General features: G+C 42.7%; 1 protein-coding gene across 1 annotated transcript in view; it reads right to left on the bottom strand.

The window, feature by feature from the left end:
* Positions 1-9,740: 9,740 nt before the first annotated feature.
* adamts7 (a disintegrin-like and metallopeptidase (reprolysin type) with thrombospondin type 1 motif, 7) overlaps positions 9,741-15,958 on the bottom strand; it is a gene marked incomplete at both ends in the record, with an annotated part of 111,573 nt that continues 105,355 nt past the window's right edge. Inside the window, one exon of the mRNA XM_080531884.1 lies at positions 9,741-9,889. Coding sequence (XP_080388010.1) covers positions 9,741-9,889 — 149 coding nt within the window. The remainder of the gene's footprint in view (positions 9,890-15,958) is intronic.

Below are 15,958 nucleotides of genomic sequence, written 5' to 3'. Positions count from 1 at the left end.
CAATGTTCCAGTTACAGGAGGTGGCACTAAGTGCTTGAAGCAGATGGGTCAGATATAGATCATTGGATTACACACTACATTAGGTCCATTTCCACCCACTTTAGGGGAACTTGTTAAAGATGTAGTCCTTCGAATATTTGTCCGCTCGCTGTATCAAGTACAAACACAACCAAGCTGACACAAAACAACAACAAAAAACATTGTTGGATGGATTTTCCCAAATGAATGCAACGGTACCTGGGATCATCGTTTACACTTAACACTTCAGCCCCACCTAACCCACCCATCCCTTAACACTTCAGCCCCACCTAACCCACCCATCCCTTAACACTTCAGCCTCACCTAACCCACCCATCCCTTAACACTTCAGCCTCTCCTAACCCACCCATCCCTTAACACTTCAGCCTCTCCTAACCCACCCATCCCTGATCCCTTAACACTTCAGCCTCACCTAACCCACCCATCCCTTAACACTTCAGCCTCTCCTAACCCACCCATCCCTTAACACTTCAGCCTCACCTAACCCACCCATCCCTGATCCCTTAACACTTCAGCCCCACCTAACCCACCCATCCCTTAACACTTCAGCCTCACCTAACCCACCCATCCCTTAACACTTCAGCCTCTCCTAACCCACCCATCCCTTAACACTTCAGCCCCACCTAACCCACCCATCCCTTAACACTTCAGCTTCACCTAACCCACCCATCCCTGATCCCTTAACACTTCAGCCTCTCCTAACCCACCTATCCCTTAACACTTCAGCCTCACCTAACCCACCCATCCCTTAACACTTCAGCCTCTCCTAACCCACCCATCCCTGATCCCTTAACACTCCAGCCCCACCTAACCCACCCATCCCTTAACACTCCAGCCTCACCTAACCCACCCATCCCTTAACACTTCAGCCTCTCCTAACCCACCCATCCCTTAACACTTCAGCCTCACCTAACCCACCCATCCCTTAACACTTCAGCCCCACCTAACCCACCCATCCCTTAACACACTTAACACAGGAGAAACCTCACAGAAGGTCTCCCGTACACTTAACAGGTCAAGGACTCACAGACCAACATATATATACTACTACCATCATTACTTTATACTGTATATTTCTGTTACCTTGGAAATGGTGTCATATACCCTAGCTGTAACACACTTCAGTCAACACTGAGGGGCACTGTGTCTCTTCTAAACAGAGGTCTCACAGTCTCTACATCAGCATCAATTACTTGGCTGGAACATATGACGACAGCCCCTGTCACATATACCCACTAGAATAGATCTTAGAAAGCATCTCATCGGAATGTATGGAATACATGAGTATATCAGTGTGTGGCCACTGTGCACTGGCCTGTGTGTCATCCTTTAAGAACAGTAGTCACCATATTTGGGATTGACCTTTCAAATGATATGACTTTACCTTCTACCTTACCATTTCTCCTACACTTACACAGTACTCACACATTTCACCAGTACATTATAGAAAGGCCTTGGAGAATAATATAACTGATTACCTCCACTCAAGTCAAGCCATCTGAATCACAAAGCTATTTAGAATGTTAGTGTATTATATTAAGGCTGGAGAATTAATTGGGCTTTGGTGGCAGATTTGTAAAGCAGCAGTGCAACAATTACATTGGTGGAGAATTTACATTTAAAACAAGTCCTCCAAGCTATCTCCTGTGTAATAATTGCGTATTCCTCTAGTCAGAGAATAGAGGTTCCAGGGCTGTTGTACAGTTACGTAGGTCCGGAAATAATTGGACAGTGACACAATTTCCATAATTTGGGCTCTGGAAAAATGGATTTGAAATGAGACGAGATACAATTGAATTACAGACTTTCAGCTTTAATTCAAGGGGTTGAGCAAAAATATTGGAGGAAACGTTTAGGAATTGCAGCCATTTTTATACATAGTCCCCCATTTTCAGGAGCTCAAATGTAAATCGGACAAATTAACATAATCATAAATAAAATGTTCATTTTTAATACTTTATAGAGAATCCTTTGCAGGCAATGACTGCCTGAAGTTGTTGTTTGTTCGTGGGTCTTTCTGCCTTTAGTTTTGTCTTCAGCACGTGAAATGCATGCTCGATCGGGTTGAGATCAGGTGATTGACTCGGCCATTGCAGAATATTCCACTTCTTTGCCTTAAAAAACTCCCGGGTTGTTTTGGGTCATTGCCCATCTGTATTGTGAAGTGCCATCCAATCGACTCTGCTGAATTTGTCAAGACAGTTAATCCCTAAACACATTAGGATTCATCCGTCTGCTTATGTGTTCTGTCACATCATCGATAAACACCTGTGACCCAGTGCCATTGGAAGCCATGCATCCATGCCATCACACTGCCTCCACCGGTTTTTTACAGATGATGTGGTATGTGTCGAATCATGAGCCGTTCCAAGCCTTCTCCATACTTTTCTCTTCCCATCATTCTGGTACAGGTTGATCTTAGTTTCATCTGTCCAAAGAATGCTGTTCCAGAACTGGACTGTGATGCAGTTGATGAGGATGCTCTCAATGGTGCAAAGGTAGAAGTTGGTCAGGATCCTGGGAGACAGCTGGGCTCCGGGAAGCTCCAGGAAGTATCTCCTCAGGAAGTATAGGCGCTGCTGCACCTTTTTGACCAAGGAAGAGGTGTTGAGGGTCCAAGAGAGGTCCTCAGAGATGTGGACCCCCAGAAACTTGAAGCTGGGAACATGCTCCACCTCTATTTCATTGATGTAGATGGGGGAGTGTACACAGCAAGTCCACAATGATCTCCTTGGTCTTACTAGTGTTGAGGGCCAGGTTGTTGTCGCACCACGCCGTCAGATGTTGGACCTCCTCCCTGTAGGCCGTCTCATTGTTGTTACTACGCCCGTCACCATGGTGTCATCTGAGAACTTGATGAGGGGGTTAGAGACATGCATCGGCACGCAGTCGTAGGTGAATAGGGAGTAGAGGAGGGGGCGCGGCATGCAGCCTTGAGGCACAGCGGTGTTCAGGGTCAGGGTGGAGGAGGAGCGGTTGTCCAACTTGACGAGCTGGGGTCTGTTAGTTAGTTGTTAGGAAGTCGAGGATCCAGTTGCAGAGGGAGGTGCTGAAATCAAGGTCTCTGAGTTTGGTGACCAGCTTGGAGGGGATGATGGTGTTGAAAGCTGAGATGAAATCAATGAACAGCATCCTAGCGTAGTAGGTGCTGCTTGTGTCTCGGTGGGTCAGGAAGGAGTGAAGTGCCATGAAGATGGCGTCCTTCGTTGACCTGTTCTTGCAGTAGGCATATTGCTGGGGGTCGGCGCACAGTGTGGGATACTGTATGTGTGTGTGTGTGTGCGTGTGTGTGTGCGTGTGTGTGCGTGTGTGTGTGTGAGTGTGTGTGTGTGTGTGTGTGTGAGTCTATGTGTGTGTGTGTGTGTGTGTGTGTGTGCGAGTGTGTGTGAGTGTGTGTGCTGAATGATAATGAATGTGTAGGACAGGCTCATCCCATTGATTGTATGTTTCCACTACTCAAAAGCCCCTTCTGTTGAATACAGTTGAGACTGCCTTTGGACTGTTTGTGAGTGACAGTAATTCTGTCTCCGTGCCTCCAGGAGGAGGAGGATGGATATTTTCCTAATGAAGTGACTCACTGTAAGCAGCAATGTCTAGCTTAGAGCTGTCCTCGCTAAATGCTCTCTCCCTTCATTAGTCTACAGATAGATAGTATATAGATAGGATAGGATCAGCTAGATGGCATATAATATATTATAGGACCCATGATCAAATCAAGTTGGATTTGATCATGGGTCCTATAATATATTATATGCCATTTAGCTGATCCTATCCTATCCTCCTTTTCCAACTGTAAAGATCACTCTTGCAAACTGTTGTCATTGATTGAAACCAGATGTGTTGTGTTGTCGACTGTCGAGTTAATTGTGTGAAGTAAACCATGTTTTCAACAACAAACAATGTTTGGGGATGGTTTAGGGAAATGAAATGGTACATTTCACTTCCTGTCACAAACTTTGATGTCTGGTTATACAGACTGTTTGACATCTACAGACAGATCGGATTTGGTTAAAGAAAAAATAGAGCCTTGTGCCTTTTATTACGGTTGTCTGATAATCGGCACGGTTCTGTGGATTTGCAACCAATATGTTATGGGTTCAAATCGGCTTTGAGACCTTTTCTTTGTGAATTATTTGAGAACTATCATAAGAAATATGATGTTGCTTGTCATCTAAATGCAAAGCTCTCAACCTGGCGCACAAAACATGTTGTTGTTGTTGTTGTTGTTGTTGGTGGTGTTGTTCACCACACAGCAGCAGTACTAAAGTACATGCTAGCATTGTACGTTACACCTATGGTTACGTCACGTGTGACATTCATCACATAGGCAGAGTTATTGTTATATGGTAGAGCAAAGACAGACTAGCTACACTGTACTGTTCAACTGATCCATTTAACAAGCAGTTAAGACCCATAACAAAACAAGGCACAATGGAGAGGCTTTACTGTGTCTCTGAGCCCCAGGCTGTGAAAGCCCCGGAGTAAAGCCTCATTGGGTCCAAGCCACAATTCACATATTTTTCCATAAAAGCGCGCATAGATAATACTGTCCGTCCACAGAACGCAGAACGGATGCACAGCATTATCTGTGTTAATAAGGGTTTACACACGCACATCTTCTAACCAAACACCTGAACGTTGTTACTCAAAAGGACTGACAAAAATGCACCAAGTGAGTTAACTCAGTAATAACAAAAACAGTCTCCCTGTCCTTTCTGAAGTCCCTCAGGCAAATACTGTTCCGAGAACTGTCTTCAAACATCCACCATTAATATAATATAACATTTATGGAATGGAATGGAATGGAATGGAATGGAATGGACTTTATTTGTCATTGCTACAGTACAGGTACCAAACAACGAAATTTAGGAGGGGTGGCTCCCCTGGTGTTAGGCAAGGAAAAAGAAAACACATTTTAGAAAAAGCATAGATGCATAAAATCACAAGAAGGTAAGGAGCTGGTTTACATCAATAAAGGCTATGTACACATACACATTATGTTACTCACTGTAAGGAAGACCGGATTAATAAGTGAGAGTAACACAAAAGTTATGTTTTGAATAATGGGCCTTTCTTCTCTGAGGATTCCTCTGAGTATGTTGGCGTCTGTCGCAAGTGTGTCAATGCATGCATAAATCATTTCAAATCTGGGACTTCGGTTGAGAGAGACAAACAAATGTGATGCTTACTACTGTAGACCAATGGCTTTGTTTTGCTTTGAGTGGAAATGCCTTGAATGGAATTCTCTCTTTTAAAAGTCATGAAATGCAATAGAATCAAGCATCAATCAGATATTTTGTTTTGAGGACTTTATTTGGAGTGGTATAAATACAAAATGTATGTTACAAAATTTAAAAAAACTATCGATTAAAACACTTGACAACATTTCATCCATAAATGGCACCACTAAATGGCTTGTAAGAGCAGTTGGTTTAAGTTGGACATGTCCGTTATTAATAGGTTGCTTAAGAGATTGCTCCAATACAGTACTGCACTGACTCCCCATCTCACAACATCAGAAATACAAAGTGTCTGAAACAATACTACTTACATTTAGAATACATCATTTATAAATTGCACATTTCGATTTTCAAATCTCCTTACAAAACCTTATTTCGTAATGTTCAATGTCAGAATGAATCCCTGAATAAGGAATAGTGGAGTTGAGTTGTGAACATCTTGACCCCCTGGTAGGTCCTTGAGTAACAATGAGCATAGCCAATGGTAAATTAAATTAAGTAACTGGGTAACTGAGGTGCAGGCCGGGTCACGCTAGAAATAACAGTTCAAAATCAAAAGGGACAAATATTGTAGTGGTCACACATCAACACACAAAGCAGCATAATCTGCTATTAAACACAATCATACCATAAAAGTGGCTAAAAGTAAGAGCTCAGAGACAGCAAAAGGTTTATCAGTGCTATGGTGTGAATTACTGTATAGAACGGGTTGGTCAAATCAAGCATTGTGATTGGCCAAGAAGCAGCAGGGGTACCTCACAAATGTATGCATATGCCATAAACCCTCTTCAAATTGTAGCGTTTTTCAATATAAGCTAGAACAATGGAAGGATTTTGACAATAATGGATTATTCCTGGTTGTTTTTGTCATCCTTATGCTGCTACAAGCCCAACTTTTATAAGCCAACCAGGTAGAGATTTGTTTACTGGGTTGCCATGCCAATCACATTAGACCATTCATCAGAGCAACGCAGCCGCGTATTTTTGCCGCTCGAGACCTATCAATGAACCTACGTCCCTAGCTAGCCTACAGTGATAGTTTTATGAGCGGAGAACATAAACCAATACAATTGAATATATCATAAAAAATAAAATAGAAAACACTGCACCATTGCTTGTCAGAATAGTTTCTGTCGGTATAAACCCATTGTAGAAAAGCAATAACACATTCAAGAGTGTGCTGTAGGTCACCGGAACGGCTTTGATGGTCGAGGGCACTCTGTTGCGTAGCCATTTCCATTCCCATCTCCCAAGGTGAGATTTCATGTTTTAAGCAGTAACACCAGAGGGTGCGCTAATAGCTAATAGCTAATAGGTGTGCTAATAGCTAATAGCACACCCTCTGGTGTTACCGCTTAAAACATGAAATCTCACCTTGAGTGTCCAAAAAAACCAAATTAATACATTTTGGATAGATTTACATTTTTAAAAACATAATTTTACAGGAAATAAAATCCAAGGCTCAAAATGCATTCTCATTAGTAACTTATTAGTTAGGGAGAATAGATAACGACTTGACTGTGGAAGACATATCTATATGCATACTGCCTGAATAAGCATAGCATACTAATCATCCACATCATCAAACTGATAAAACAAAGGCATATTCAATTATAAAGGCAGACAGTATAGATTAATTTAGAAGCAATGCACTGATAACTGCAGTGATTAATCTACATTCCTCCTTTGTGTTGGTTACAAACCTTGGTCCCACTTTAAACAAAGTATGACATTAAATAATGGCTTAACAAAGCCTTCATAAACCCTTTACAAAGCCAACAGAAAAGGTCGTTTATAACAGGTGTACGTACCTGTTATAGACTACTATACTGTATTGGGATTCTCCGATACCACTTTTTATCAGACCATTTATTTATTTTCATCAGCTGTTCCTCACTTCTAACTGCATGTTTAGCACATCACAACATGCTGATAGAATATGAACATGCTAAAAACACATAACTACACGTGATCACACAGTCCTAAAACGTACGTTTGTTTCGATGCATGTCTCACTAACACTCACCCGAGTACAAAGCAGGGAGGGAGACGATACAGTGAATCAAAAACAAGCTGAATTCGCTGACAAATTATAAGTACGGTAGGCCTATTTTGTGATCCTAAAACTGTTGCTTGTTATATCGAGTGGGCTCTTCAACAATTCAGCACCTCCCTCTTGAGTGGGCTCTTCAACGATTGATTGATTTTTAAAAAACATTTTGGTCAATTTCACAACTTGACGACTCCTGGCTTGTTACTACCTCTTTTCACCAGAAAGTGTCATATACAATACAATACAATTTAGCAGAGCATAGTTTGCAGTCTGCTCTATTTTTGTCGTCATCATCGCTTATCCTAAAATATCTCTAAACTTCTGACATTGCGCCTTCTCTGCCTACCTGCTATGAGAGGTTATGTTACGTTGCCATAAAGTGGTATCAGGTATAGTGGTATATTTTACGATTACGAGAAGGAGTACATGAGCACAATGTCAGGCACGAGTACAGGTATCGATATCGGTCCATCCCTAATACTGTATACTGTATAGTATGGTTTTGGGCTTTATGAAGGCTTCAGAAGACCTTAATAAGATCCACTTTATTTTAAAGAGGGACCATAGTCTATATATCTATCAGATTATCCCAACAGGGCATTAAACAACAAGAACATTATTTCAATAAATCCCTCTCTTCACCCAAAAACTATTCTCTCCTCAATGTCAAACATGGTTAAAGATTAATTGTATTATGAAAACCGAGACAAATACCAGAATGAAGGATTCAAGTAGAAAAAGCACTTGGCCAGCCAACACCTGAAGGAGTCTGGAGCCTGTGGCTGCCTCTAGCACCAGGTGAATGTTCTCAGCACCGTTTTTAACGATAAGTAAAGTAAAAAAAAAAAAAGTGTTGCACTCAATAACAAAATGATTACCACAGGTTGTGATTTGATCATGTGAAACTCGTCCGCACACTCGTTATATCCTGGTGAAAGTATTACTGTGTCTTTGCTTACTGCAGCCGTAGGAAAGAAAATCTAACCCGAAGGGCTGTATTTTGATGGCGTAAAAACTTTAGGGCCGCTAGGGGGTGTGTCTGAAATGTTAGTGCTTTTTCAAGGCCATCATTTTTCAGTGCAACTGACGGTACTCGGCCCGCTCATTGTCAGGAACACGCCTCTATTACTGCTACTCCACCCGCCCAGCGCAGGCAGGACAGCACCCCAGCACTGTGGTCAATTCACCTCCTACTGCCGACACAAATCGCCATTGGACCTGTGTCCGTCTCGCTGGCTGAAAATAGAGCCCTAAGACTGCAACCAACTTTTGCTCAGGTTTCTTTCTTGGATACACCGTACAGTGTCAACTGCTATCAATTGACAGCGTTGTACAAGTATTAAAAAAATAATAATTATGTTTAATGTAACGGCTGTATGCTACTGTAGGGTAGTCCTCTGGTCAGATCCCATGTTGCTACTGTGTGAACCAGACATGAGAACCAGACACAGGGTTCCCACACCTTCTGAAACATCAAGCACCTTTCAAGCACCTATTACAAGACTCAATTCCCTCAAATTCAAGGACCCAACACAGCATAGTTTGAGACAGAACTAGATGAGAATTTATATAATCGGAACTACTACGCTCACAGACTCACAATTAAAAAGAGAGGCTTGAATGTGTCTAGACGGTCTCTTGTCTTCTCTACCACAGCACAAACAATATATTGTGAAATATGAGTTTTTAGAGAGAGAGAGAGAGAGAGAGAGAGAGAGAGAGAGAGAGAGAGAGAGAGAGAGAGAGAGAGAGAGAGAGAGAGAGAGAGAGGGGAATCAATCACTTTCAATAACCCATGTCTAAAAACGTTTAAGAGCTTTCTTTTCTTTTCTCAAATTCACAAACTTTCAAGGATTTCAATGAGCTGTGGGAACCCTGCAGACATCTAGCTTCATGATTCCTCTTACTGTGGCGCAAATACGATACAACTCAATACAAGATTTATCAGAGAGAGTGAAAGAGTGCAAACAAAAATGTACAACATTTACAACCTAACTGTACAAACCAACAATGTTCCATGTTCAACAGTAGTGACAGGCAACCTCTCAGCTGCAGGTTCAGGAGAGCCTCACTAGTGTTAGGGAGACAGATGTCCGCCACGTGAGAGGGAGTATGAGAGTGTGTGGATCCTGCAGATGATTGATTCACCTTTCCAACAACGGACGGGTAATGCTATACTTGGCTGGTCAAGATCCGCACGATCTGTGTGTGTGTGTGTTTGTGTTTGTATATGTGCGTGTTTGTGTGTGTGTGTGTGTTTTTGTATATGTGCGTGTTTGTTTGTGTGTGCGTGCGTGCGTGCGTGTGTGTGTGTGTGTGCGTGTGCGTGTGTGTGTGTGCACATGCGTGTGTGTGCGTGTGACACACAGAGTCCATCACTGATTGCTTTGTGTCTGACCCTCGGGATCTCAGCGACTGGAAGTGCGCTCGTTGCCACGGGAACGCTGTCCACAGGTCTTGCAGCACTGCGCTCTGACGGTGGGCAGTTGGCAGCGGCCGAGCCACTGGAGGGTCTGACAGAACCGGAACGTGAGACGGTCGTGAAGACAGGGCGGCGCTGGGGGAGAGAGGGAGAGAAAGAGAGAGAGAGAGAGAGTTGTTACATCATTTCCATCCTGGGAGTAAACCAAAATAGGAAAATCAATTCAATTCATCAAATTCCAATTCATTCAAACACACTTATGTTCTATTCATCTGGCAATTCAGGTTAAGGAACGGAATATGTGATTTAGGAATTTGGGTGAACTATACCTTTAAGGAGATACCAGAGACCACTTATGTGACTGACTTCTAATAATGATAATAATAATAATAATATCTTGGTTTTATATAGTGCCTTTCACGGCACCCAAGGATGCTTGGCTTACAGAAAAACAGTCAGACAGACATAACAGAAAACACCACAAAGGCCTTGGTGAACAGATCGGTTTCGAGAGCTGATTTGAAGGTGTCCAGGGTAGGGGCACTGCGGATTACTGTGGGAAGAGAGTTCCAAAGATTGGGTGCTGCCACACTGAAGGTTCGTAGGTTGGTGCGGGGGGTGGACAGCAGACCCATGTCTAAGGGCCGCAGGTTCCGGGATGGGGTATGCTAGCAGACAAGGTCAGTTATGTACTGGGGGGCGCAGGCGTGGAGGGATTTGTAGGTGAGAAGGAGGATTTTTTACATGAGGCTGGACTTGACCGGAAGCCAGTGGAGGTGAATGAGGGTGGGGGTGATGTTCTGCCAGGGCTTGGTGTGGGTACCCTGGCAGTTGAGTTTTGCACATACTGGAGCCTGTCCGGGGCTTTGCTGGGTACCCCGAACTGGACTCCATTGCAATAGTCCAGGCGGAAGGTAACAACGGTCTAGGTGGTCAACTCAATAAACTCAATAAAACATAGCTAAAGAAATTGGAACACTCCAATCCATAAAAAAAGGTTATGTGCAATAAAGGGGAATGACACAGGAAAAAAGTATTGAACACAGTAAGAAAAAGCACTAAACCAGCTATATACCAAAAGCATTTGATTTACTTACTAAGGAATACATCATGACAAACAAATAACACACAGTTATTGACCAAGATGCTCTTGAATCTAAAGGTTGTGACCCTACAGTTCAGAGGTCATTGCTCAGATAGCTCTGAGGCATTCTTGCTCATGCCCTGTCACCCTGCAATCATTGAGGTGTGACGTAACTGCATTTTTTAAGTAACTGCAAGTAAAACATTTTTTATATATATATTTTTTTTTTTTAGAGAGAGAGAGAGAAAGAGAGGGGGGGGGGGAATTCAAGCACTTTCAATGACCCATGTCTATTTTCAAAAACTTTTAAGACCGTGATTTCTTTTTCTCAAATTCACAAACTTTCAATGATTTCAAGGACTGCTCTTTGGATAAATGTAATTAGACTGCACTTATATAGCTGCACTTATTCCAAAGCGCGTTACAATGGCCTCTTATTCACCCATTCACACACACATTCACACACCAATGGCGGCAAGCTACCATGCAAGGTGCCGGCCCGCTCATTGGGGTTCAGTGTCTTGCCCAAGGACACCTCGACAGGAGGAGCCGGGAATCGAACTGCCAACCTTGCGACCTTGCGATCATTAGACACCGGCTCTACCTCCTGAGCCGCAGCCGCCCGATAACATTTTTATGCAAATTAATCATATTGCCAAGTTCTACTGACATGTGAGGCATCGATCCCACTACATCTTACATGCTAAGCGAGCGCTCTACCATTTGAGCTAATTTCCCTTGATACATGTGTCACATGGTTAGATTAGAGATCCCTTCAGGTGAAAGGCCCTATAACATCTCTGAACTCAGTAAAGATGTCTAAGTTAGCTTCCACGGTGAGAGAGAGCAGCTTTTTCAAATCTGAAATTACTACACACACAAAGTTTTTGTTGCAATAGAAAGACAGCAAGAACAGCCACACATTTGATGTGTTGCAACACAGATTAATGTACTCTTACAACAGGGGTGTGTGGGTGCGCGCCGAGTAGGCCAGGGCAGTAGAGTATGTCCTCAAATGTGAAAAAGAAAATACAGTTTTCATACTGAACTGATGAAAGAGGAGAGAAAACTGAATTAATAATGCAGAGCACGGTGATGAATAGAATAGTTTAAGTTGCGTATGTCTTTCTCCAGAGCAGGGTCAGCTGACCCTCGTCTAAAGGCTGAGCTAGCTCCAGGCTAAAGTACATTTACATTTACATTTTTGGCATTTAGCAGACGCCTTATTCCAAAGCGACTTACAATCAATACATTTGAATACTAAGCATGTGAATCAGCAGTCCACTATTCGTTGCAGGAAGAGTACTCTAGCTTGGGCCCGGGGCCACTGATAGAAGGAAAAACCTTCTCCCTATTATCGCCTTCTACTAAAACGTTTTTATTTTTATTTTTTTGGAGAAACTGAGAAACAGTACAAGGGGGGCAGTAGAAGTTCTTAGGGACACAGTAAAGGGGAAAGCGGGTGTCTTTAGGAGACGTAGTGGTGAGGGTCGGAAGATGTCTCAGGAGGAGCAGTTAAGATGTAACCTGAAGACATGGGTCTTCAGTCTACGACAGAAGATGGGTAGTGACTCTGCCGTTCTGACAGTCGTGGGGAGCTCATTCCACCAGCGGGGAGTAAGTAAGTAAGTAAAACTTTAAAACGTTATTTCTATAGCGCCCTTCTCAGCACGGATGCACAGGGTGCTTTACATAAAAAATAAGGGATAATTAATGGGTAAAAAGAAAGGCGCAATCAAACATCGTCAAGAGATTAAAAACAAGAATGGAGGAACACCCCAAAGAGACAACATAAACAGAACATAAACAGGAACATAAGAGGGCTATAGCTGACTAACAGCCTGCCGAAACAGGTAAGACTTTAATTGACGTTTAAAAACGAGTTCTGAGGGAGCGGCTCTCAGGTCAGGGGGGAGGGCCGTTCCAGAGTCTTGGGGCCGTCACCTCAAACGCTCTGTCCCCTTTAGTTTTTAGTCTGGTTCTGGGTACGACCAGGAGCTCCTGGTCGTATGACCTCAGTGACCGGCTGGATGAGTAGGGGTGGATGAGGTCGGAGATGTAGGCGGGAGGGGGCTTGGCCATGGAGGGCTCTGAAGGCGAACACCAGCACTTTGAACTAGATTCTGAGTTGCACCGAAAAAGTTTTGCACTAAAAAAGCGCTCTAGGTTCTGTGAAAAGGTCTTGAGCATATCTACAATTTCAGAAGCATAATTTATTCTATTGTATCACCACCTAAAGCACTGTATGAGAGAAAAATAAATTGCCATTCCATTGGCATAGTTCCAGCGTTCCATTGGCTTTAGAAAGGCGTTAATGATGTTCTGACACACTTTCTACATATACAATATAAAACATACTGCAGATAAATGGCCAGATGGCTTTATGATTTCAATCATAACGGAAATATTTTCTATTGAATTAGGGTTAGGGTTAGGATGCAAACCTATATAGTGTTTACATGAAAGCTGTTATGTTCTTTATCCCCAGAGAAATGATGATGATAAGGTAAAATCCTTGAGACACACTGAGGACGGTAGTCTGGTTGAAATGGGTATGAATAATTCCCTGTAGTATTAAAACGAATGTTATAAAAGATTACTTGAGTGCAAATTACTTATTCAAGAACAGTTTCTGACTTTTTACGGATAGTGGATATAGCCTTTATTTATGTAAACCAGCTCCTTTCCCTTCTTGTTTTTTAGTTTTTTTCTTTCCTAGCACCAGGGGAGCCCCCCCTCCCAAATTTCGTTGTTTGGTACCTGTACTATATCAATGACAATAAAGACCATTCATTCATTCATTAATTCATTCAAGTCAAAGTCAATGTCAAGTTTATTCATATACCACATGTTCATACAAGCAAATGGAGCACACGATGCTTTACAGAATAAGGAAAGATAAATAAAAACATGGTTCAATTAAACGGCACACAAAACAAGAAAAACAAGCCAAGACAGACAATATATGAAAGAGGAGGAGAATAAAAAGTGAAACAGTGAAAAGTTTAAGATCTAGAAAATGTCATTATTTATGACACAAGTACAGCTAGGCCTGCATGATCAAAGCGTGATTAAATGGGTATGTCTTAAGATTTCGCTTAAAAGTTCCCACAGTTTCAGCCATTCTTTCAGGTTTTCTGGCAAGGTATTCCAGAGGCTGGGGGCATAACAACTGAGGGCTGCCTCCCCATGTCTCTTGGTCCTGGCTCTAGGGCTCAGGGACCTACTTGGCGTATATCTTACAAACATGTCTGACATGTATTCAGGTGCGTGACTGGAGTGGAGTGATTTATAAACTACTAAAATAATCGTAAAATCTATTCTAAAACTGACAGGTAGCCAGTGTAGTGATTGTAAGGTCGGTGTGATATGTGTCCTCCTTCTGGTCTTAGTGAGGACTCGTGCCGCAGCATTTTGTATCATTTGAAGTTTACTAATAGCTTTCTTTGGTATAGGCCAGACAGGATAGCGTTACAGTAATTCAGCCTGCTGGTAATAAAAGCATGCATTAGTCTTTCAGTGTCAGCCTGGCAAAGAAAAGGTTTCACCGTAGCAATGTTTCTCAGGTGATAGAAGGATGTCCTTGTCACATTCTTAGTATGCGCCTCAAAATTAAGATCTGAATCAAACATGACACCTAGGTTTTTGACCTGGCATTTGGCGTTCAATGTCAGTGTATTTAAGTGCCGAGATAGTCTCTCCCTTTCAACTTTTTCACCAATGATCAACACATCTGTTTTGTCCTGTTTTGTCCTGGTGGTAAAGTTCAGTGACATCCATGCACGTATATTAGCAATACATTCTACCAAGTGGTCAACTGAGCTGAAGTTATTCAGCCACAGAGACCAGTTGAGCATGATGGAATCATTAACTGACCCTTAGACTACCAGGTAATTTGGCTGGTACACATTCTTTTTGTACAAACCAACTACCCTCAAAAAATAATAAATCTAGTCTGGCTACTTGGAAGCTGGGGTGGACAGGTGATCATGGTACACTAGTAGTTCAGTGCTTTGTTGACTGTGTAATTCGCTGCTCCCGGACTGCAGTACTGGAGAATCAGGAATGATGGCAGAGGCCCACACACACGTTGTAAAATAAATCCCCACGCCATCCTGTAGAAAGGTGAGCTCAGAGGAGCAGCCTACACGCTCGCAGGAAGAGAGGAGGTTGGCTGGCTGATCGATTTAACTGTCTGGCTGATCGACTTAACAACACTCACTGGTGATTTACATCTCATGATTCGAAATAGCTGTCATAAACATACAGGGCTGAAGTCAAACCAAGCCTCAGATATGCTCCAAGTGAGTCACACGAGGCAAGAACTTATTTGAGCGACTAGTTTAAACAGCTGCAAAAGACATTGTTCAGGCAAACCATGCACCAACCTGAGTTACAATGCTTGTGCTACAATTACCTGGTCTAAGGTTGGCTTTGTGTGTGAACTTAGATTCCCTCTCAAGTCAAAGGCTAATATTGAGGTAATGCTAGGTGGTTAGGAGCCATGTTTGTGGCTGAAATTGCAGTCGTGAGAGTTGTGGGTAATATTTGAATGCTTAAAATTAACACGCTTTTTTCCCCTCTTAAACGAATTGCTGACCTGAACTCACTGGATTTGTGAAAGTAATGCGTTGAAAAGCCGTAAAGGAAAGGAAAGGTCACACATTTTCTGGGCCTGAAAGCTGGAGACAGCAAGAGAGTGAGTGAGTGAGAGAGAGGGAGAGAGGGAGAGAGAGGGAGAGAGGGAGAGAGAGGAGAGAGATAGTTCATCAACACCTCAGATACAGCCCTCTTCTCTCTGAGAGTTTTTTTTCCTCCAGTGAAGCCGTCATTCCAAATCCTTCAAAACCGAATTAGTTTAAGGTCCCGTGATTTTCTCTATAATTGAACAGACATGGAATTTCATCGACAATGGTTTAGTGTTTAGTGTTTTCCTCCCGGTACAGTAGCTTTCTAGAGACATTGAATGGGATGCTTCAGTCAGTCAATACCCATGTCTTCGAGGGCTCTGGTCCTGTTCCGCTCCACTGACAGAGAGACCGATTCATCTCCAGCGCTGCAGAGCTCCTGTCAGCACACCATCATTTTCCCATGATGCCTGATCGCAGAGAGTGATGACA

This window comes from Nansenia antarctica, assembly GCF_963989245.1.
Source record: "Nansenia antarctica genome assembly, chromosome: 5".
Classification (NCBI taxonomy): domain Eukaryota; kingdom Metazoa; phylum Chordata; class Actinopteri; order Argentiniformes; family Microstomatidae; genus Nansenia; species Nansenia antarctica.
Note: the sequence above shows the minus strand (reverse complement) of the source record. Positions and strands in the feature narration are given on the sequence as shown.